Source organism: Hemitrygon akajei, chromosome 1 (assembly GCF_048418815.1).
Source record: "Hemitrygon akajei chromosome 1, sHemAka1.3, whole genome shotgun sequence".
NCBI classification, from domain to species: Eukaryota; Metazoa; Chordata; class Chondrichthyes; order Myliobatiformes; family Dasyatidae; genus Hemitrygon; species Hemitrygon akajei.
The window spans coordinates 188,210,334-188,233,728 of record NC_133124.1 but is presented as its reverse complement, the minus strand read 5'-3'; the positions used below and the strand labels follow the sequence as shown (position 1 = coordinate 188,233,728).

The 23,395-nt window shown below is 44.2% G+C and overlaps 1 protein-coding gene across 8 annotated transcripts in view; it reads left to right on the top strand.

Annotated features, from left to right (window-relative positions):
- dmtn (dematin actin binding protein) overlaps window positions 1–22,435 on the top strand; it is a 77,662-nt gene extending 55,227 nt beyond the window's left edge. For 6 of the 8 annotated variants that reach the window (XM_073056781.1, XM_073056755.1, XM_073056796.1 and 3 more), the window contains exons 12-14: window positions 450–514; window positions 1,398–1,452; window positions 7,808–10,663. In XM_073056781.1, coding sequence (XP_072912882.1) covers window positions 450–514; window positions 1,398–1,452; window positions 7,808–7,869 — 182 coding nt within the window. In that variant the 3' untranslated portion in view covers window positions 7,870–10,663. Of the gene's footprint in view, window positions 1–449; window positions 515–1,397; window positions 1,453–7,807; window positions 10,722–12,756; window positions 12,838–20,038 lie in introns of those variants that run through there. The other 2 variants (XM_073056816.1, XM_073056805.1) reach the window with 2 other exon arrangements.
- The last annotated feature ends 960 nt before the right edge of the window (window positions 22,436–23,395 follow it).

Sequence of the window (23,395 nt, the reverse complement as noted above, 5' to 3'; positions counted from 1 at the left end):
GTAGTGATCACATGATCCGGATTTGATCTTGTGATCAGTTTCCGAAGGAATATCCCAGCGCAAACTGTGCTTACTTCAAGCTCAAACCGAGCCTTAATTTTAAATCAAAGGTTTCTAATGACACCTCCACATTCTCGGCCTCCCCCCCCCGCACTACCCCGGGTGAATGAGAGTGAGAATTCCAGGGGTGGATGGGACAAGGTGAGAGAATGCCAGCCTTGGATAAGGGTTGGGTTGAAAGATCCTATTCCTATCCTGTATGTTTGCCTGCCTTGAGTTAGCCACTGAGGTATTTCAATAAAATGTTTGCAAGAAGTGATGAATGAAGTGTTTAGATATGTTTCCGTACTGAGAGGCAGAAACTTTATCCACCTTAATCTGTCATTTTCACTAAATCATATGAATTATAGATTTGCCGGAGACGATTCTAATGTTTTTTGTTTCCACAGCCCCACAGGAATCAGCTCCCAAGTCGCCCTCACTTCCCACCCACGGCAGGAACGGGCTCAACAGGGTGAGCAATGCTCTGTCTCTAAATAATGCACAAATGAAGTTTTGCCGCCCTGTTGTTTCAGGCCTGCATCAGGTCAAAGCATTGTACAGGGGGTCAGTTGCGTGTTCCAGACTGCAGAATTGATCAGGCTGAGTGTTGAGATGAAGTTTGGACTAAAGCTAGTGTTGGAATTGCTCAGATTGTTGAAATTGCCTCCAGCATTCTGCAGAGTTTGACATCTTCTAAGAGGAGATTGGTGTCGAAAGAGAGAGGTAGAAGCCAGGGAAGTGATCTGTTGTGGAATATGTTCGTGAGCTTCAGGCAAAACTTAAATTCTAAGAAAACTGGCGGGGGGGGGGGGGGGTCGATGAGTAATAGGAAGAGAATATTCCCTGATGAACAGACAGTGATTGTCCTGAGCCACTGTTGGCACACCAGCTGATGGGCTTGGGAAGTGGCTAAGAATATACTGGTACAGGTACAACTGATGCCAGTGATCAAGTTCAGATACAACTAGCGCCAGTAATCGAGTTCAGTGGCACTGACACAGTACCCGTTTGCTCAACCCTGATTCCTACCACGTATTTCACTGTAGAGGAATTGTAGAGGGTTCTCCAACTCCTCCGTGTCTTCAGTTGCTCTCAGGTTTTGGAATTGCCCTCCAGATCTCTCTGTCTCTTTCCCCAGAGAGATGCTCCCTAAACCCACCTCTTTGAAGAAGAAACTCACCTGTCTTAATATTGTATATTTCAGACTCTATCTGAAACCACTCCTGTGGTTATAAGGTCTCAGCATGAGGGCTCGGTAATGCGGCGCCCTCTAAATGTCGTGTGTGTTACTGCTGTAATTGCTGCAATAATTTCTAGAAGTTGGTGAATATTGATGGAAGTGTTCTCCCTTGTAGCTGCAGTCTGCTGAATTTGCCACGCCTCATCGACCGTACAAGAGGAGCAGTGCAGGTAAGAAGCATCGCTAATGTGGACAGAACAGAACCCATTTCACAACCCACCAACCCAAGGACTGGTGTCTCTGCACACTGCCCTTTCTCCATTTGCTTTCTACTCAGTACCACATGGGTGTCAGCCGGGTAAACTGCAGACAAATCACCACAGTTCTTTGCCTGATAGTTTCATCAGTGGCTGAAACACTTTATACTTGAGACACTTAACGTTTTTACTTGTGAAGGCTGATATACTGGACACTCTTTCCTGCAGGGTGGAGGAGGGAGGTCTCCTGGTGTGCATTTGGATAGAATAAATAGTAGACCGGGGATCTCAACAGTGCTGGAATTTGGGGAGGCGTTTGGTCAAGAAAGGATTGTTGATATTATGTAAGAGGTTTAAGCACAAAATGATCAGCAGTAGAAGCAGAGATCACTCTCTGAGCTGTAGGCAGAATGAGGAATAGCTAAATCCCAACAGAACGTTGTTTGCTCCCAGAGGTTTGTAGTACCCCCAACTCGACGTCACCACCACCTCCCTCCCCTCCCAGCTATGTCACCACCTCCCACCCTCCCCACCCAACTCTACATCACCAACTCCCTCCCCACCCAACTCTACGTCACCACCATCACCCAGCTCAACATCTATCCCTTTGCCACTCCATATTTGTCCACTCTCTTGTTATATCTCATGTACTGTCATCCAGATAACATCCTGGAAACCTAATCTGCACCCTCTCCAAAGCCTCTTCTGTCCTTCCTGTAATGTGGCGGCCAGCAGTTTGTACAGTTCTTCAGTTGCACCCTAAGCCGAGTTTTATAAAACTGCAACATAGCTTCCTTACTTTTGATCTCAATGTCTCGGCTAATAAAGGCAAGCATATGCCATATGCCTTCTAAATCACCCTATCAGCCTGCTTAGCCACTTTCAGGGAGTTATGAATTTGGACTCCATTTCCTCTGCTCACCCACACTGTTAACGGTCTTGCCCTTAACTGTGTACGGTGTCTTTACATTTAACCTATCAAGGTGTAACACTTCATATTTGGCAGTTTTAAATTCCATCTGCTATTCCTTCGCCTATATCTGCAACTGATCTATAACCCGTTATAATCTTTGCCACTCTTCTGTGCTATCCACAGTACAACCAATTTCATTTCCTCTACATTTTCATCCAGGTCATTGATATGCACCACAGACTGCAGAGGTCTCAGTATAGGTCCCTGCGGAACACCACTATTTGCAGACCTCCAGCTAAATAAGTCCCTTCGACCGCTACCTTCTTTTTTCCATGGGCATGCCAGCTTTGAATCGAAGCGACCTATTCATGGATCCCATATATCTTAAATTTCTTGATGAGCCTTCCATGAGCGACCTTGTCAAACACCTTACTGAAATCCACGTAGACACAGCTATGCCTACGTCAATCACCCTTGTCACCTCATTAAAAGCTCAATCAATTTAGTAAGACATAACTTGCTCCTCATGCTGGTTGCCTCCTAATTAGGTTTTCCAAATGCTCATATATCCTATCCCTAAGAATTCTCTCCAGTAACTTTCCTCCACTGACATGAGATTTACCAGTCTATCGTTTCCAGAATTATTCCTGGTTCCCTCCGTGAATAATGGAACAACATTAGCTACTCGCCAGTCCTCTGGAACATTGCCTGTGGCTAAAGAGGAGATGAGGAATTTGGTCAAGTCCCCAGCCATCTCTTGTCTTTCTCAATTAGCTGGAGTACATTCCATTTGGCCCTGATATCCACCCAACACTAGCTCCTCCTTTTCCTCAAAATGCTGATCCCCCTCTCCTCCATATCCTTCTCCTTTGTAAATACTGATGTAAAGTATTCATTAAAGACCTCACCCACATCCTCCACATCCAAGCAAACGTTTCCTCCTTATCCTTGAGTGGTCCTACCCTTTCTCTAGTTCTCCTCTTGCTCTTGATGTATGAATAGAATGCCTTGGGATTCTCTTTAATCCTACTTGCCAAGGACTTCTCATGGCTCCTCCTGATTTTCCTAATTCCTTTCCTGAATTCTTTTCAGGTTTTGTTATAATATCCTCAATGACTCTGTTTGATTCTAGTTTCCTAAATTTTGCATGCTTTTCCCTTATTCTGACTGTAACTGTTCTGTCCTGTACTCTGTGCAACTGGTCTTTAAACACCCTCCAAATGTTGGATATGGACTCACCCATAAACAGCTGTTCCCTAGTTCCTGCCTAATACTCTCGTAAATTGCCCTGTTCCAATTTAATACTCTCCCGCAAGGCCTATACTTATCCTTTTATAGGTATCTTAAATCTTAAGGAGACATGATCACTGTTCCCTAACTGGTCACCAGCTGAAAGGTCAGTCATCTGGCCAGGCTCATTACCCAACACCAGGTCCAATACAGCTCCTTCTCTTGTTGGATAATCTACAGATTGATTTAAGAAACCTTTCTGGGTGCACCTAACAAATTCTGCCCCATCTAAACCTCTTGCAGTAGGGAGGTTCCAGTTTAAATTAGGAAAGTCCCCCATGGCAATGACCCTATTGTTTTTACACCTTTTCTTAATCAGCCTGCATATCTGTTCCTCAATGTCCCGGTGACTGTTGGGGGACTGTAGTACAATAACATCAGAGTGATTGTACCTTCCTATTGTGAGTTCTACCCATGTAGACTTGGTGAAAGAGCCTTTCAGTATGTTTCATCCAAGTGCAGCTGTGATATTGCCCTTGATTAGCAGTGCAACTCCCCCACCTCTTTTAACTCCCACTCTATGTGAAAATTCCAGGCGATTATCAGTTTCTGAGATACTCAAACCACCCCATCTGGCACCAGCAATCATTCCACAATTAAAGCCACTTGGATCACATTTCTTTCCTATACTGATGTTTGGCCTGAACAACAACTGAACCCTTTGACCATGTCTGAGTGTATTTATGCATTGAGTTGCTGTCACATGCTTGGCAAATTAGATATTTGCATTAACAAGCAGATGTACCTACTAGAGTGGCAACTGCATGTATTCTTCTGCCTTATCACAGACGCCTTTCCGATACTTCCTCTTCCCTACAACTTAAAATATGTTAAATTTATGATTAAAGGCTATTAACTGCTTCTCTCTCCACAGTGGCTGCATGAGCTGCATGAATTTTATTCATAGTTTGATCATCCTGCCTTCATGTAATAAGGCCTTTAGTTCTGAAATTCACTAAAAAAGAATTTTGCCCGTTGTTCTTCCTTTAAGCTGTTACCAATATTCCCTCTAATTTGTAATGACCAATGTGCACAAAAATCTTGCGCTGTTCAATTTATTTGCCCAATTACAACAACATGTACGCACTGAATAATTTCTTCAATTAAAAACAATATAAATAAGCCAGTTCTAAAATCTACAGACAACTCATCGCAAACTCCACGTTGTCAGCACCATCCGCATCAGAAACTGAAAAAGGAAATGAGATTGTGTACAATTGTGAAATATACATAAAATATCAACAGGGGGTGACAACCTTCTGTACAGAGGCTAAATTCCTTTGCACCATAGATGTGTGTGTGCACATATGCACAATCTTAGAGGGAACATGACTTAAAACCTCCCTCTATGACCATCTCCTCTGATGTTGTCAAATTTCTCTCTGTTTTCTGTGTTTGATTGATAATGTTCCTGCAGGATGCCTTAGAGCATTGCATGGTGCATAAAACGATGTGATTTTGTTGAAAACATTTACAGTAAAGTTATTCATTCCACTGAGTGGATAAGTATTGTACAATAGCAAGTTCTTCCGTTTATTAAAAATGTACAGTGAATACTGCACCTGGGTTTATCTTCCCTTTATCCTTAAGTTTAACCTTTTAATAGTTAGCTAATTTCCTAACCACATTACTTGCCTTCCTTTCTTACTGAATTTAGCTAGAAAGTTTATCACAATTTTCTAAGAGGTCATACAAGTAACATTATTGCCGGCACTTTAGCGCCCTCTACCAGCTTGTCAGCAAAACTTCACCTTTATTAAGTTCATGCTGGTTCCTTCTGAGCGGAGCGAAGTGATGGAAGTGTTCAGTCACTGTTGTTACAGAGTCTTGTAATTCCCCAACAGCATTAGGCTAACTGTCCTATAACTGCTTGCTTTCTCCTCTCATCTTTCTTAAATAACAGGCAAGTGCAAATTTGTGATCTAAGGAAACAGTTCTCAAATTAAAAGGACTTCGGAAAACTACAGCTAACTTGTCTATAATGTCACCTTAGTTCTTTTAAAACATTGGGTTTGAAGGTTTGAAGTTCTGGCAGAATATCTCTCCATCATACCAGTATTTTAATTACTACTGATACATACATTAATATGGGGCACCATGGTAGCTTATCGGTTAGCACAATGCTATTGCAAATTGGAATTTGGAAATCAGTTCTGGGGTATTGTCCGTAAGGACGTTATCTCTGTGACCGTGTGGGTTTCCTCCGGTGCTCTGGTTTCCTCCCACAGTCCAAAGACATAAGGGTCAGTAGGTTAATTGGTCATTGTAAATTGACCTGCGACTAGGCTGGGGTGACATTCGGAGGGCTGCTGGGTGGCGAGACCCACTGGGCTGGAAGGGCCTGTTCAACGTCCTATCTCTAAATAAATAGAAACATGTAAATATTGAAGTCACTGTGTCACATAGCACTAAAACAGGCCCAGTGCCACCACCCCACGTCCATCAGCACTGAACCCATTTCCCTGCACTTGTTGCATGACTTCCTCTGCCTTTGCAATTCAAGTGCTCCTACAGATACTTCCCTAAACGATATAGATTCACAGAGTTGTGCAGCATAGAGACAAGCCCTCCAACTCACTATATCTATACCTTTTTGCCCGTCTACACCAATCAGAGGTGCCCCCACTAGGTCCATATCCTTCTATGCATTGCATATTTAACAGCCTGTCTAAATGCTTCTTAAATGTAGTAATCGTATCTGATTCACTATGCCTCTGGCACTGTGCTCCACTCTTTAAATAAAATAAACTTTCTCCTTCCTAATACTCTAAATGTCTCCCTCTTAACAGGGTAATAAAGAAGCCATGATGGAATGGCAGAGGAGATTCAGTGGGCCAAATTACCTAATTCTGCTCCTATCCCTTTTTGTCTCTTGTTTTTGATAGCCTTATCATTGGTGAAGATTCTGGTCCTCTTCCCCCACCCCCCCCCCCCCCCCCATCTATGCTTTTTATAATCTCATACACTTCTCTCAGGTCACGCCTCAGCAACCTTCACTCCAGGGAAGTCAAGCCTAGTTAATCCAGTCTCAACACAAGACATAGGAGCAGAATTAGGCCATTTGGCCCATCGAGTCTGTTCCGCCATTTCATCATGGCTGATCCAGTTTTCCTCTTGGCCCCAACCTCCTGCCTTCTCCCCGTATCCCTTTCATGTCCTGACCAATCAAGAATCTATCAATCTCTGCCTTAAATATACATAAAGACTTGGCCTCCAGAGCTGCCTGTGGCAAAGAATTCCACAGATTCACCACTCTCCGGCTAAAGAAATTTATCCTCATCTCCATTCTAAAAGGACACAACTCTATTCTGAGGCTGTGTCCTCTGGTCTTAGACTCTCCCACGTTAGGAAACATCTTCTCCACATCCACTCTATCAAGGCCTTTCACCAGTCGATAGGTTTCAATGAGGTATCCTCTCATTCTTCTGAATTCAAGTGAATACAGACACAGAACTATCAAACGCTCTTCATATGACAAGCCATTCAATTCTAGAATCATTTTTGTGAACCTCCTTTGAACCCTCTCCAGTTTCAGCACATCCTTTCTCAGATAAGGGGCCCAAAACTGCTGACAATAATGCATAATCAACATTCTCCAATCTCTTCTGCACTTCCTCCAGTGCACCACTTAATATAACTCTGACATGGGAAAAAGTTTCCTACTATTTACTCTATCAATGGCCCTTAATTTTAAATACTGCTATTAGGTCCCTCTATTAGCCTCCTCCACTGCAAGGAAAACTAACATGTACTTTGGACAAATTATTGCTTCCATTTCTTGGTATTGGTTCCAACGTAAGCAATGATATACTGGTGGAAAAGTGAACTTTTGCTCATTTGTGGCTATAAGAGGCCAAAGTTTTGGCACAACCAGATCTGGATAATTTGGGTTCGTTCAAGATCCTTCCACCCTTCAAAGGTTCAATTCTCAGATTGTCTAGTCTTTTTCTCTTCTTGTTCATGAACAAATTCAATGAAGTGTCTTTTCTGTAACATGCACATTTGTCTCTCAAATTTTGGCCTCCTGCAGAGAGGGTGATTTTTATTGGGAATGTTCAGACTGAGAATAAAATCTCAGTATTTTTGAAACCACCTGTTCTTATCATTCTTCTCCTGTTCTTACAGATATTCAGGTAAGTGCTCGATACATGCTCTGGAATGTGTCCTGTACAAGAGGTGAGAATTAACATTTAATGTCCAATGTCAAAGGTAGGAACTCTGCTGGAAGCAAAGAAGGTGATAGAAATACACAGCATATAGGTGCCCAAGCACTGTATTTGTCAATGTGGAGCGGAGAGCAAGTTTGTAAATCTGGCGGGAGCAAAGTATGTTGGGAATGGCGAGGGTCGAGCACCGTGGGAGGAGTGTGAGACAGGTAGGTGGCAGAGGAGGATTGGTTGGCAGGGGCAGGGCAGTTGGCATGGGTGCAGGCACACCCAGCCCTGAGACACCAGGCAAGGTCATTTGATTCCAAACAATTGGTTTATTGGTTATTACAGAACGTCTCCCTGGTGCTTCCTGCATTCTCCCTTCCCCAACCATGATTCCCCTCTTCCTGTCCCCTTCCCACACTTGGTCCACAATAGAGACCCATATCAGAATCAGGTTTTCATCACTCACATATGTCTTGAAATTGTTTTTTTCTTGTGCTAGCAGTGCAGTACATAAAGTTACAACGGTACTATGCAAAAGTCGTAGGCACTCCAGTATATATACGTGCCTAAGACTTCTGCACAGTACTGTGTTTTGCACCTTGATCCCCAAGGAACACTGTTTTGTTTAGCTGTATACATAAACTGAACATGAACTGGAAATGAAGAGAGTTGATGACAGAGAGTAAAAATCCAGGGTTATGCCCTTGGATTTATTTTCAGCACTTCCTGTCATTACTCTGAAACGTGGCTTACATATAAACAAAGCACTTGGTGCAAGACAGTCTTAATTAATATCATTGTGAAGACAGGTGATAGGGCAATATTGCAGTCAGTGGGATGGGTTGCAGTGGAAAAGGGGGACAAAACTGAAAAGGGTGACAAATATAGGCTGGAGGTGTTATACTTGAATGCATGCAATATACAAAATGAGGTAGATGATCTTGTAGCACAGTTAGAGATTGGCAGACATGACGTTCTGGGTATCACAGAATTATGGCTGAAAGACGATTGTAGTTGGGAGCTTAATATCCAAGGATGCGCAATCTGTCGAAGGAACAGGCAGGTGGGCAGAAAAGGAGGAGTGGCTCTGCTGGTAAAAAATGAAATAAAATCTTTAGCTAGAGTGACGTAGGATCGGAAGATGTCGAATCCTTGTTAAGAGTTAAGAAACTGCAATGATAAGAGGACCCTGATGGGAGTTATATACAGACCTTCAAACGGTAGCTAGCATGTGGTTTACAATTTACAGCAGGAGATTGAAAAAAATCATTTCAAAAAGGTGTTGTTATATTAGTCATGGGGGACTTCAATATCCAGATAGATTGGGAAATCAAATTAATGCTGGATCACAAAAAAGAAAATTTCCAGAATGCATCCAAGATGGATTTATGGAGCAGCTTGCTGTTGAGCCCACTAGGGGATTGGCAATTCTGGATTGGGTGTTGTGTATTGAACTGGATATGATTATGGAGCTTAAGGTAAAGGAACCCTTAGGAGACAGTGATCATAATACGATAGAATTCACCTTGTAATTTGAGAGGATGAAACTAAAGTCAGATGTAGTGGCATTACAGTGGAGTAAATGGAATTACAGAGGCATGAGGGAGGAGCTGGCCAGAGTTCAATGGAAGGGGTCAGTAGTGTGGATGACAGCAGTGCAGACATGGCTGGAGTTTCTGGGAGCAATTCAGGAGGTGCAGGATAGATTCATCCCAAAGTATTCTAAAGAAAAGACGACACTATTCCAGCTGCTACCATCCGGGAAGCGGTACTGCAGCATAAAAGCCAGGACCAACAGACTTTTCCACCAGGCCATCAGACTGATTAATGACACTGATTTGAGTGTATTTCTATGTTACATTGACTGTTCTATTTATTATAAATTACTATGATTGCACACGGCACATTTAGACGGAAACGTAACATAAAGACTTTTACTCCTCATGTATGTGAAAGATGTAAGTAATAAAGTCAATTCAATTCAAAATTCACAACCGTGGCTGACAAGGGAAGACAAAGCCAACATAAAAGCAAAAGAGAGCGTGTGTAATAGAGCAAAGCTTAGCGGGTCATTAGAGGATTGGAAAACTTTTAAAAACAACAGAAGGCAATTTTAAAAACCATAAGGAGGGGGAGCTGAAATATGAAGGTAATTTGGTGCCCTGAGCGATCCAAGCTCGCTCCCAGAGCTTTGGAACTACACTTGTATCAATTCATCCCCCAAGCTCAGCTCGCCATCTTCACTGTTTACCTGGGTAATTTACCTCAGGAAAGGTATTTTTTTAGTGATGTTTTTACTCGGATGACTACCAGGAGCTGTCACACACGTTTGGTAGTCCCATTTTAACAGTGGATGCAGACTACCCACGGCTAGAGCACCTGGTACTGATCACCACACCACGTGATGGACAGTCGCTGTTCTCTTCACTCCCTAGTATCACCCCACATCCCCCTGTCCAACAGTCCCTGGGGGTTGCCCGTCCCTTCGGTGTCTTTAGTGTGTCCTTTGTGTAGTGGGTAAGGGGAGTTGGGGTATAAGTGGTAGTAAGGAGGGTAGTTGGGTAAGAGGTTTAGGAGGTGTAAGGGGTGTAGCGGGTGTAGGATGCGTGGTGGTGTAAGGTAGATGCGGGCGCGCGGCGCTGGGGCAGAAGGTGGGTGCAGTGGCGTGGTGGTGTAAGGTATGGGTACAAGAGCATTGGGGGTGGGTTTAGGTGGGTAAGGGGTGAGGCCTGTCTCCGTGGGGCCGAGCTGATAACACCGGTGATGTTGGGACCCTGTGCTGCAGTGTGGATTTGTTGCCTCTGAATTTATCGTTACAGAATGGGGTGACCCTGACGGCCAGGATGGACCGAGGCTCCTCCTTACCCACTATGTTGGAACAGAAGGTCAGACTTTGCCTTGAGCCTTGGGGTTCGGCTCCTTGGAGTCATTACAGTCACAGAGTGGAAAGGCAGAGAAACACGCCTTTCGGCCCATCTCCTTCATGCTGCCAAATTTGCCCGTCTGCACTAATCCCAGTAGGATCATATCCTTTTGTGCTTTGCTCATTCAGGTGTCTGAGCAAACACCTCCGAAACGTAGTGACTGTTTCCAATCCCCTCACCTTTTCTAGCAACACATTCCGAATATCAGACCCTCTTCATACATAATTATTTCCCCAAAAGTCCCATTTATAATTCCTTACTTTCACTTTGCACATATTTCCTACTATTTTTGCTATCACCTAACCATTGGGAAAAGATTCATCCTATATTCATCCTTCTCATAATTTTATATATCTTTATTAGGTCGTCCCTCAGCCTCCTTCATTCCAGGGAAAGCAAGCCTATCCAGTCTCTCCCCCATAACTGCAGTCCAGACAACATCCTGGCGAATATCCTCTGCACTCTCCCTAGTGTAATCACACCCTTCTCATAGTCTGGCGACCAAAACTACACATAGTGCTCCCAAGGGGCTGTCCAACAGGCATTTTATAAATTGGGTCATAATATTCCAACCCTTATGTTCTATTCCCCAACCTATGAATTGTGAATGCCTTCTACACTACTTCATGCCTGTGTTACTACGGTCCAGAAGCGATAGAATCAGGCCTATGGTTCGTTCTGTTTGGTGACCTTTCTTAGTGCCTTACCAGTCTACTTGACTTCCTGAAGTGTGTCACCTCACACTTCTTGGATTCAATGCCATCTGCCAAAGCCCTGCCCATCCTCCCATCTGACCCTCCTCACTATCCAGAGCACCACCAGCGTTCCTGTCATCCACAAACACACTTCTACGTTCACATTTAAATTGATATATACCACAACCAGCAAGGGTCCCTGGGATGCCAGTAGTCACAGACTTCCAATCGTAAAGATATCCCTCCACCATTACCCTCTGCTTCCTAGCCAATTCTACATCCAATTAGCCAGCTTGCCTTGGATCCCATGTACTGTGATTTTCTACCAGGCAAGACCTTACTAAAGTCCACGTAGACTTACCTGAAGACCCTGTCTTCGTCACTCTCCCTGGTTACCTCCTCAAAAGAACTCTATCAACTTTGTGAGGCAGGATTACCTGTATAGAAAGCCACACGGACATTTCCTGAGCAGACCCTGCCTTTCCAAGTGTACATAGATCCTATCTGTGTTGGCGTGTGGCCAAGTGGTTAAGGCGTTCGCCTAGTGATCTGAAGGTTGCTAGTTCGAGCCTTGACTGAGGAAGCACGTTGTGTCCTTGAGCAAGGCACTTAACCACACATTGCTCTGCGATGACACCGGTGGGTCCTAATGCCCCTCCCTTGGACAACATCGGCGGTGTGGAGAGGGGAGACTCACAGCTTGGGCAACTGCCTGTCTTCCATTAAAAAAAAACCCTGCCCAGGCTTGTGCCCTGGAAACTTTCCGAGGCGCAAATCCATGGTCTATCGAGACTAACAGAGGCCTACACTACACATCCTATCTCTTTAGATTTTCTCCTATGATTTCCCACCACTGTCATTTTTGATTGAGCTATTTCTCAAAATAAATCATGTTTCACAAGTACGTTCCTGCTTGCTAGTGTTCACTTTGAGGATGTAGGTTTTTCCTCCTGCAAAGAGGAGAGTTAATGGGAGTGAGTCGTGGGCTTGGCTTCTGTTCCCCCCACAGTAGGTGGTTCTGGAGTTCACCGATCGGGCTGCTGATTGTACTGTCCTGTCGCAAACAGGTAGTACTGGAGTTAATTGAACAGGCTGCAAGGGAGCAGGCAGAGGGACAACCCAGCCTCTGCAGTCTTCACAGCAGGGAAAGGACAGGCTCTGCCCCTTGACCTGGAAGGGTGGGGAGGGTAAAGGTCATTGTGGCAGAGAATGCCTGTCTTGTTAGTAGAGAGTGCACCAGTGTAAGTCAGGAGTGGATACTTGAATTGCAATGAATTTTGTTCCATGCACTACCTACACAGATTTACCCCTATGAGTTACTGAAGGCTTGCAGCAGCAGGAGCATCAATCTGCCTCAGGGAATGGACAGGCCACGGCTGGAGGTAAGGATGAGAGTTAACAAACTGCGCTCACCAAAGTACTGGGATTAAGGAGCAGTGGCCCAAAGACAGGAGGTTCTGGGTTTTAATGAAGAGAGCTGTCCAGAACTGACAGGAGATGTGTGACAGGTGTTTACTGTCTAATAGTGATGTTACATAAAGCAGCAGTTCAAGTTGCAGTCCGTTTGAAGGGTCTCAGCCCGAAACTTTGACTCTTTACTCAGAGGTTGACAGATTCTTGATTGGCCAGGGCATGGAGGGACACGGGGAGAAGGCAGGAGATAGGGGCTGAGAGGAAAATTGGACCAGCTATGATGAAATGTCAGAGGAAACTCTGTGAACCAAATGGCTTAATTCTGCTCCTAGATCTTACAGTCTTACGGTCTTTTCCATAGATGCTGCCTGCCCTGCTGAGTTCCTCCAGCACTTTGTGTGTGTTGCTTGGACTTCCAGCATTTGCAGACTTTCTGTTGTTTGGAGTTCAGTTTACAAAACAAATGGGGAATGGTAGGAAGGAGACTGAGAGTAATGGGTGGCTGACAGTAGTGCTGATTCCCTTTGGTAGCAAGGTTAAGAAAAAATAACATAAACTTAATTTTAAAAAAGAATGTAGGAAGAGTTACTTAATATAAGACTATAAAGGTGGCTGACAAGTGGAGAAGGCTGTTAAAGTAGAATCCTTGCTTAATAGATGAGTATTGAATAAACAAGTGTGGAAGTTGTTCTTTTTCAATCATTGGTTTGGCCTTGAGTGTGGAACAGTGTGTTTGTCTCTGGCTCTAAGTGTGTTAATGGCTTGGGAAGGTCAGAAGGAGAAGGGACAAGGGGCAAGGGAGCAGTTATATGAAGGACAACACAAGCTATGGTGTTCTCCTTTGGGCAGAGAAGATTTAGCCATGTTTGACGAGGCCTTAGTTATCAGGGAGAAGCTGTGCCCAGTGGCAGAAGCGCTGTCCATCAGTGGACTAAGGATGTTGGAGGAATCCAGTGGGTCAAACAGCGTCCAGGGAGACAAATGGACAGCTGATGTTTTGGATTGAGATACTTCAGCTGGAGGTGGACCCTACATCTGGGACAAATTAAGATGGCTGATGAAAAACCTAGAAGTGATGTGTAGAAACTAGTGAGCTTGTGGCCTACAGTGTTCTGCCACCTAAAAATGGAAATCAGATTCAACATTAACTTCCAACGGTGAATTGTGAAATGTAAATTTTAAGAGCATGGGAGGGCTGTCTGAATTTTTCCAAATGAAATCTCTCATCTTAAGGACGATGATGTAGATTTAAATACTGCTACATATGCAATTCTCAGTGAAAACAATGGTGCCTGCTGGTCCAACCATGCTGATGCCATGATCAAGAAAGCTCACTAGTGCCTGTACTTCCTCAGGAGGCTACAGAAATTTGGCATGTCCCCAATGACTCGTACCGATTTTTATCACAGTACCACTAAACACGTCCTATCCGGACGCACCATTGCTTGGCATGGCAGCTGCTCTGTATGTGACCGCAAGAAGCTGCAGAGATTTGTGGACACAGCTCAGCACGTTATGGAAACCAGACTCTCCTCTATAAACTCCTTTCATCTCTTGCTGCCTCAGTTTAGCAGCCAGAATAATCCTCCCCACCCACTTCGGACATCCTCTCTCTCTCCCCTCTTCCATTAGGCAGAAGATACAAAAGCCTGAAAGCACTCATCCCTTGGCTCAAAATCAGCTTCTATCTCACTGTTATAAGACTATTGAATGGTTCTTTAGTACGACAAAATGAATTCTTGACCCCACACTCTACTGTACCTTGCTATGATCTTTCCACCCTAATGTTTTCCACTGTTGTCTGCAATCTGCTGTTTTCTTATCTTGTTCTGCCTCAATACACTGTGTAATGAATTGATATCAATTTGTCGATCTTTGTGTGTAGTTTTTCATTGGTTCCCGTTATATTTCTTTGTTTTGCTGTGAATGGTTACAAGAAAATGAATCTTAAGGTAGCATATGGAGACATAAATTTAATTTGAACTATGAATGTAGGAACAGTGTGCAAGATGAGCTTCCCACTGTACCCCAATACATGTCACAATAATAACTAATTCCAATTCCAAACCTCAAACAAAACTGCTTCCAGATAAACTCAGCAGGTCAGCTAGTAATTGTGGAAAGAGAATCTTTGTAAGTATGTGCCTCTTTACCAAAATTGGGAAAGCAAGAGATAGAAGCAGACACTTCAGCCAACTGGTCCATGGCAACCAAGCATTCGACCCATATTCCTCCAAACCTTTCCTATTCTATTCTCAACCTGTAAGTGTCCTTTAGATGTGGTTAATGTATCCGCCTCAACCTCTCTAGCTGGCAGCTCGTCCCATACGTGGACCGCCCTCTGGGTGAAGAAGTTGTCCGTCGGGTTCCTATTATACCTCTTCCCTCTCACTTTGAAACGATGCCTTCCAGTTCTTGATTCCCTAAACCTGGGAAAAGGACCATGCACATTGACCCTGTCGATGTCCCTCAAGATATAATGCTCTTCTGAATGACCACCCCATATTCTCGTATACTCCACTGAATAAAGAACCAACCTGCTCAACTTTGAGTCCTGGCAATAGCTTTGTAAAGCTCCTCTGCACTCCACCCAGCTTAATGGCATTTTCCAATAACAGTGACCAAACTAACGCAATATTCAAAGTGCAGCCTCTTCAAACTCTTGTACGACTGCAACATAACATCCCAACTTCTATATTCAGTGTCCTATATTCAGCCAGCATTCCAAAAGCCTTCTTCACCACACTTGTACAGGGAGCCGTGTACCTGTAATCCTAGGTACCTCTGTTCTACAACACTCCCCAGGACCCTACATTTTACTCTGATTGTCTTATCCCTGTATGCCTTCCCAAAGTCAACACCTCACACTTTTCTGAATTTATCTCCATTTTTCCATTCCTTAGGCCCACTTACCCAGCTGATCAAGGGCTCTCTGTAAATCTTGATAACCATTTTCATCGTCTACGACTAGAAAGTTTGCAGATGAAACCAAATAAGATCTAGTTTGGTATAATCCGCAAACTTTCCCATCCAAATCATTGATTCAGATGGCAAATAGCAATGGGCTCAGTACTGATTCCCGAGGAACACTATTAGTTAAGGGCCTCCACTTTAAAAAAGAACAACCTTCCACCATTGTCCCCTGCTTCCTACCATCAAGACAATTAGTTCTTCATGGATTCCATGTGATCTAACCTTCCATGGCAGCCTACCATATGGAACCTTATTAAAGGTCTTACTGAAGTCCATCTTCACTACGTCTACTACTCTGACCTCACCGACCTTCCTGGTTATTTCTTCAAAATCTCAATCAAATCCTCATATCTATCTTTACATTGGCAGCATAGCAGTGGAAACCATGAGCAATTTCTAACTCCTGGGATGACACATCTTGCACAACCTCTCATGGTCCCAGAACACAATCAAGAAAGCTCACGAACGCTCTACATTCTGAGGAGGCTAAAGAAAGCTTGACTATGCACATCAATATACATGACCTTCTACAGAGGACATCTTCCAAACATACTAGCTTCACTACATAGTATGGAAAGTTCACTGTGGCAGACAGAAAGATACAAAGGGCAGTCGAAATTGCCCAACGCATCACTTGCACCAGCCTACCCACCAATATATACAGAAAGGTGCTGAAAAAGGCCATCATTATCATGAAGGGTCCCACCCACCCTGCTCATGGACTGCTTGTCCCACTCCCGTCAGGGAGGAGGCTACGTAGCATCCACATCAGGACCACCAGACTCAAAAATAGTTACTTTCCCCAAGCAGTAAGGCTGATCGAAACTTCCACTACTACTTTCTCGTTTCCTGCCTCTCATCTTATGTACAGACTTCCTGGACCTAGCATCACTTTATGTACATACAATCAAGCTATGCATATAAGCTATCCCATGTATTTATATTTATAGTTTTTTTATTAGTGTGTTCTTTATCTTACTGTAATTTTCTGTGCTGCATCAGATCTGGTGTAACATTATATACTGGAAATGACATTAAACAATTTTGAATCTTGAATCAAATTCATGAGACATTATCTCCCATGCACAAAGTGCTGACAATCCCTAATCAACCTCTCCTTGCAAATTTGTTTTTCTAGTTCTCTTTGGCTATGAGAGGGCCTACAGTAGAAACCCATCAAGGTGACCATCCTTTGCAAGAGGGCTTTCAGTAAAGTGAGGGGGTGGTTGTACAGAATAGATGTGTTTGAACGGTTGAGCTGTATTATCATCACCTTACACCTCGTGGTCTGTGTAATGCTCAGTACTTGGCCTTGGGTTGCCTTGTCAATAGTGATGTCAGACTGATGTTTATCAGTGTTCAACACAATCAAGCCCTCAGTTCTAGTCAAAAAGCTCCAAAGCCTGGATCACTGTACCTCCCTCTGCAACTGGATCCTTGGCTTCCCCACCTCGAGTCTACAGTCTGAGCGGATCTCCTCACCGACGATCAATACTGGTGCACCTCAAGGATGCGTGCTTAGCCCACTGCTCAACTCTCTACACTCACGACTGTGAGGCTAGGCACAGCCCAAACGCTATTGATAACGCTGATGACACCGCTATTGTTGGTGTAATTTCAGATGGTGATGAAGTTTACAGGAGTGAGAGATCAGCTGATTGAGTGATGTTGCAGCAACAACTTTGCACAATATCAGTATGACCAAGGCATTGATTGTGGACTTCAGCAAGGGGAAATTGAGAGAACATACACCAGTCCTCAACAAGAGATCAGAAGTGGAAGGGTGAGCACTTTCAAGTTCCTGGCTGTTAACATCTCTGAGGATCTCTCCTGGGCCCAACATGTTGATGCAACTACAAAGAAGGCTCGACAGCAACTGTATTTCGTTAGAAGTTTGAGGAGAATTGATATGTCACCAAAGACACTCGCAAGTTTCTACAGATGTACCGTGGAGAGCATTCTAACTGGTTGCATCACCGTCTGGTGTGAAGGGGCCGCCGCACAGGATTGGAAAAACCTTCGGGGAGTTGTAAACTCAGCCAGCCCATCATGAGCACTAGCCCCCCCACCCCCAGCATCCAGGCCAACCTCAAAAGGCAATGCCTCATAAACGTGGCACTCATCATTAAGGACCCCAGTCACCCAGGACGTGCCCTTTTCTAATTGATACCATCAAAGAGAAGAAACAGGAACCTCAAATGTTTCAGGAAGAGCTTCTTCCTCTCTGTCATCTGATTTCTGAATGGACAATGGACCCACGAACAGTTCCTCAGTATTTTCCCCTTCTTTTTGCACTACTTATTTATCTTTTATACTTACTGTAATTTATAGTTTTTATTGCCCTGTGTTACAATGTATTGCTGCCGTAAAACAACAAATTCCACAACATATGCTGGCTATATTAATTCTGATTCTGAGGTGAAGTACCTTTGCCAGCACTGAGAGAGAGAGAAGTGAGTTAGGCTGGGTAGCAGTGAAATGTGAATGAAAACGTGGCTGGTGGTATAAGATTACTGCTATATATTAATAAGATTGTTGTGGTGATTCCAGCAAACACAGCCATGCCCAGCCAGGTTGATTGTACATAGAGACGCACAGAGAAAGGATGACAGGCAGAACTTGTTCCATTTCATCTCTTCCATCCACACTGCTCTCCATTTCTCTCTTCCCACCCACCTTGCCACAACTCATCCTCCCCGCCCCCCCATCCCTTCAGCAAGTGGCTTATCTTCTCTAGGCTCTTCTTGAGTGGTGGGGAGAGCAGTGACAATATGTGAACATGAAGAGGGAGAGGAATGGTATTTGCATGGTTCTTGCTCCCATGTGCGAAGCAGGAGATGGCTGAGGTAGAAGAAGGTAAAGTAATAAAATGAAGTGTGAAAATTACAGAGACAATGTAGTTCAGGTAGATAATAAAGTGCAGGGTAGATTGTGAGGTCAAGAGTCCATCTTGTTGTGCAAGAGACCTGTCCAAGGGTCTGATTACTGTTGGACAGAAGCTGTCCTTGAGCCTGGTGGTGTAAGCGTTCACGCTTTTGTATCCTCTGGCTAATACGAGAGGAGAGAAGAGAGAACGCCTGAGATGGGTGAGGTCTTTGATCATGCTAGCTGCTTTGCTGAGGCAGTGAGGAGTATAGGCATAGTTCTTGGAGGATGGTTTCTGTTATGTGCTGAGCTGCATCCACAAGTCTGTGTAGTTTCTTGCAGTCATACAGTATGTAAAGAAATTACCATACCAATGACCTGCACTCAATCTCAGCAAGACCAAATAGTTGATTACGGACTTCAGGAAGGGGTGTCAAGAGAACACCAATTCCCATCGAGAGGTCAGCAGTGGAAAGGGTGAGTGGTTTAAAATTCCTGCATGTCAAGATCTCTGAAATCTGTCCTGAGCCAGACGTATTGATGCAATTACAAAGAAGGCATGCCAGTGGATATATTGCATTAGGGATTTGAGATGATTGATACACCACCAAGGACTTCAGTGAAAGTCTACTGGTATAGAGAACATTCAAATTTGTTGCATCACCATCTGGTATGGGGGGGGGGTGGAAGCACAGAGGGTTGTAAACTCGGTCAGCTCCATCATGGGCACTAGCTTGCCCAACATCGTGGGCATCCTCAGAAGGCGATGCCTCAAGGTGACAACATCCATCATTAAGAACCCCAACTACCCAGGACAATACCCTCTTTTCATTACCTCCATCAGGGAGGAGGTGCAGGAGCCTGAAGACACAGTGTTTTAGAGGGAAAGAAGCTATTCCTGTCATCAGACTTCTGAGCAGTCCATTAACATACCTCACTATTTTCTCTCTTTTTCCACTACATATTTATTTCTTATTGTAACTTATATTTTATGTATTGCACTGTACTGCTGCCACAAAACAAGAAGGTTCATGCCTACGCCGGTGATAGTTAACCTGATGTGACTCTAATTCCAAGCTGTGGTGCATCTGGGCAGAATGCTTTCCATGGTGTATTGATAAAAATCGGTAAAGGTCAATGGGGACATGTCAAACTTCTTCATCCTCCTGAGGAAGTAAAAGTGTTGTGAGCTTCTTTGGCCATGAGGAGCTCTTTGAAATGGAACAGAGAAATAAGCCAACTGCTTGGGGTAAATCAGTTGGGGCATTGACCTGATGATGGATTTGTTATTTCCGGAGCTTGATCAGTGTTTATTCCTTTTTGTTTTAACAGAGGCATCTGTCTCCCGAGGAGTTCCAAGAGGTTTTTGGGATGACGATAAAGGAATTTGATAAGTTGCCCCAGTGGAGGAGGACTGAGCTCAAGAAGAAGGCTTGCCTCTTTTAATGTGAGGGGGGAATCCTTCCAGGAACTCTCCTGATGAGACGCTTTCTCTTTACAGGTGGCTGACTTCCTCTCTGCTGGATGTCATTCCTACAACGTATCATTAGCGTCAGTGATTGCCTAACTTTTAATTTTTTTCCCTTCTATTTTATGAAATCCATTCTTTATATCCTGGAGTGGAACACAGGTGATCTTATGGTTTAAGCTGAGTGTGCTCACTGCTCCCACCGAATCACAGGCAGAAATACTGCCACTTTAACAGCTGACAGGCCTGCTTGTAGTTCTGGAGCCTCTTCGTACATAGACAATGCCAAATAGTTTATTATCCCAGATGTTGCTCTGTGGTTGCAGAGTAGTTTCATATGTGATCAGCACAGCATTCTTTGTGGCCTTTCTGGTGAGGCCAGCTAAATAATCAGCTTTTGTTCCAATGCTTTGTCAGTAGCATTTCCCCTTAATAAAGAACAGGGCATGAGATCCCACTGGGTGCCCTGCACATTCCCTTGGCTTGCCATCCACCATTCGTCCACAGATCTAGAATAAATCTGTTTCTTCTTCCAAACGTTCTCTGTATTCTTCATTAAAATTTCTGGGATAAGATTGCTTAAAAAAAACATTAAACCTGAGGCAACAATCTTCCAATGCAGTGGCTAACACAAAACAATAAGGCACTGTGTGGAGTGACTACTGGTAGATGCAAGTTGGCCCAAGTCCTGACCTAATCTCTGTGCTGTCAGAACCCGGCATGCAGTTAGCTGTATGTAAATGGAAGAGCGCGGTATATACTCTGTACAGTGTGACTGAAATCTCTCTGTTACTGGCACTGGAAGGCAAAATAATATGTATTCTGCAAACGCAAAGAAGGCAGATGCTAGACTGGAGTGAAAAGATGCTAGAGGAACTCAGTAAGTTAGGCAACGAAGTGAAATGAACGTTGACATTGCGATCCGAGTCTCTTCATCAGGACTGGAAAGGAAGAGGGCAGAATCCAAGGGTGGGGGTGTGGGAAACTAGTGGGTAGGTAGGTGCAGGGTTGGGTGGGAGAGGAGGGGTGAGAGAGAGGGGAAGAAGCAGTAATGATGTGGGAAGAGGATAAGTGGAGGAGGCAATGGACTGAAAAAGATGAGTCCAATAGGAGAGGACATAGACCATGGAATAAAGGGAAAAAGGTGGGGAACCCGAAGGGGGAAGGTGTGGGTCATGGGCACATTGTGAAGGTGTTGGAGTGGGAAGAGAAAGGATCATTGGACCCGAGGGATAAGGGAAAACAAAGTGGGGGGAGGCAGAAGGCAGTGGTTATCGGACATTAGGGGAATTAATGCTGACTCTGTCAGGTTGGAGACTACCAAGACAGAATATGGGGTGTTGCTTCTTTAATCTGTGTCTGGCCTCAATGTGGCAGGAGAAGAGACAATGTCACTGTGGCAATACAAAGTTTAATTAAACTGGGCCGCCTTTGAGATGTCCTGGTAGTTACAACGGACAGAACAAAGATACTCAATGAAGTTCCCCCCCCCCCCACCAATCTGCATCTGATTCATCAGTGTGGAGGGGGCAACACCAGAGATAATAAATAACACTGGTGGATTCACCTGTGAAGTACTGTTTACGGCCCGGAGTGGTGTTGAGGGTAGGGCAGGGCTTACATTTGGGAAGGTTGCAAGAAGGGGACTGATGGGGATGGATAAGTGGACAATCTCATTTTCACAGAAAGACTTCACAGCAAGGGCCAGATCTTAAAAGTTCCTGCCTCGCTTTCCTCTGCAGTTCCACTGACACCGAGTGCTGCCTGATCAACCTTCTCGTGATTCTCTGACAATTTTGTACTTGGTGCTACACCAAACAATCAGTTGTATGTAAAAGTCTGCTTCAGATTCCACAGCTTGTCGGGCTCCATTGCTCCAGTTGAAGAACTAGTTCTCAAGATAATGGTGTTTGAGCTCAAAGAAGCTTATGGATGACCTAAGGAACAGATGGATTAAAACCAACCATGGGCGTTCCTGCCTCCTACATCCACACAAATGATAATGTTACTTTGCTATCGTTCCAGTGAGCATCCGTTATTTTTTGTCCAGAGAATAAACCAATGCTTTACAATATGGCTTCTTTCCCATCTGGCATTGATCGGAGACGTTCTGATCTGCTGGTGTCCAGTCCTCTGGAATTTGGTTCTGTGAGGCTGCAATAAGTGTGTTGCCATTAGGTGGGAATTCAGAGGATTATTAAAAACTGAGGTGGGAATATTGGAATCTGTACTGAAGAATAAATATTAGTGCTGTGAAATTATTCTATGAAAATGTATTCTTTTGCCTTATATTAATTATATATATATTTTGCTCTGGATCAGGGACCCCCAACCTTTTTTTAGGCCATGGACCCCTAGCATTAACCGAGGGGTCCGTGGACCCCAGGCTGGGAACCCCTGCGCAGTGATGTTCAAACCTGAAATAAGGTTTTCAGCAACCACAAACTGATCAGCTCCACGCCACCGGATGTGAGGGCTGTGGCATCTGAATGGGCTAACACATCACAGAGTAAATCTACCTGCTGTAAGCAATCCTGTCCGTACTGTGCCAGCCAGTTACCATGATAACAGTACAGTGACTGCGCAAACGTGTAATCCAGGGATTTAGTGGACTAGCTGCCCAAATTTGTAGATGTGTTATTAATTTATAGTGAAGCAAAACTCTCAAAGGGAAATGAATCTTGGTTTAACCTATATCTAGGTGTGAAATAGAGATGTGGAGAGGAGATCTATCCATGGGGTCATCACCTATTCTCTGGCTTTGGATCGAGTTTCCTCTCAACCCCACTTTCCCTTGCTCTTTCTCTCTCTGTGTGTCTCATTCCTCTCACCTCTCTCTGTCTAATGCTCTCTCCCTTTCTCAGCTCACCTCTCATCCTCTCTTTAATGTCCCTCTTTCTCTCTGTCACTCTCTCATTCTCTTTCGCTTTGTTTACTGTCCTTCTCACCCAATGTTTCTGTTTAATTTTATTTATTGAGCCTCAGCATGGAGAAGCCCCTTCCAGCCCTTTGACCCATATATCCCCTGATTTAATCCCAGCCTAATCACAGAACAATTTACAATGAGCAATTAACCCACCAGCCGGTATGTCTCTGGACTGTGGGAGGAAACCGGAGCACCCGGAGGAAAGCCACACAGTTGTGGGGAGAACGTACAGACTCCTTACAAACAGTGACAGGAATTGAACCCAGGTCACCTGCACTGTAAAGCTTTGTGCTAA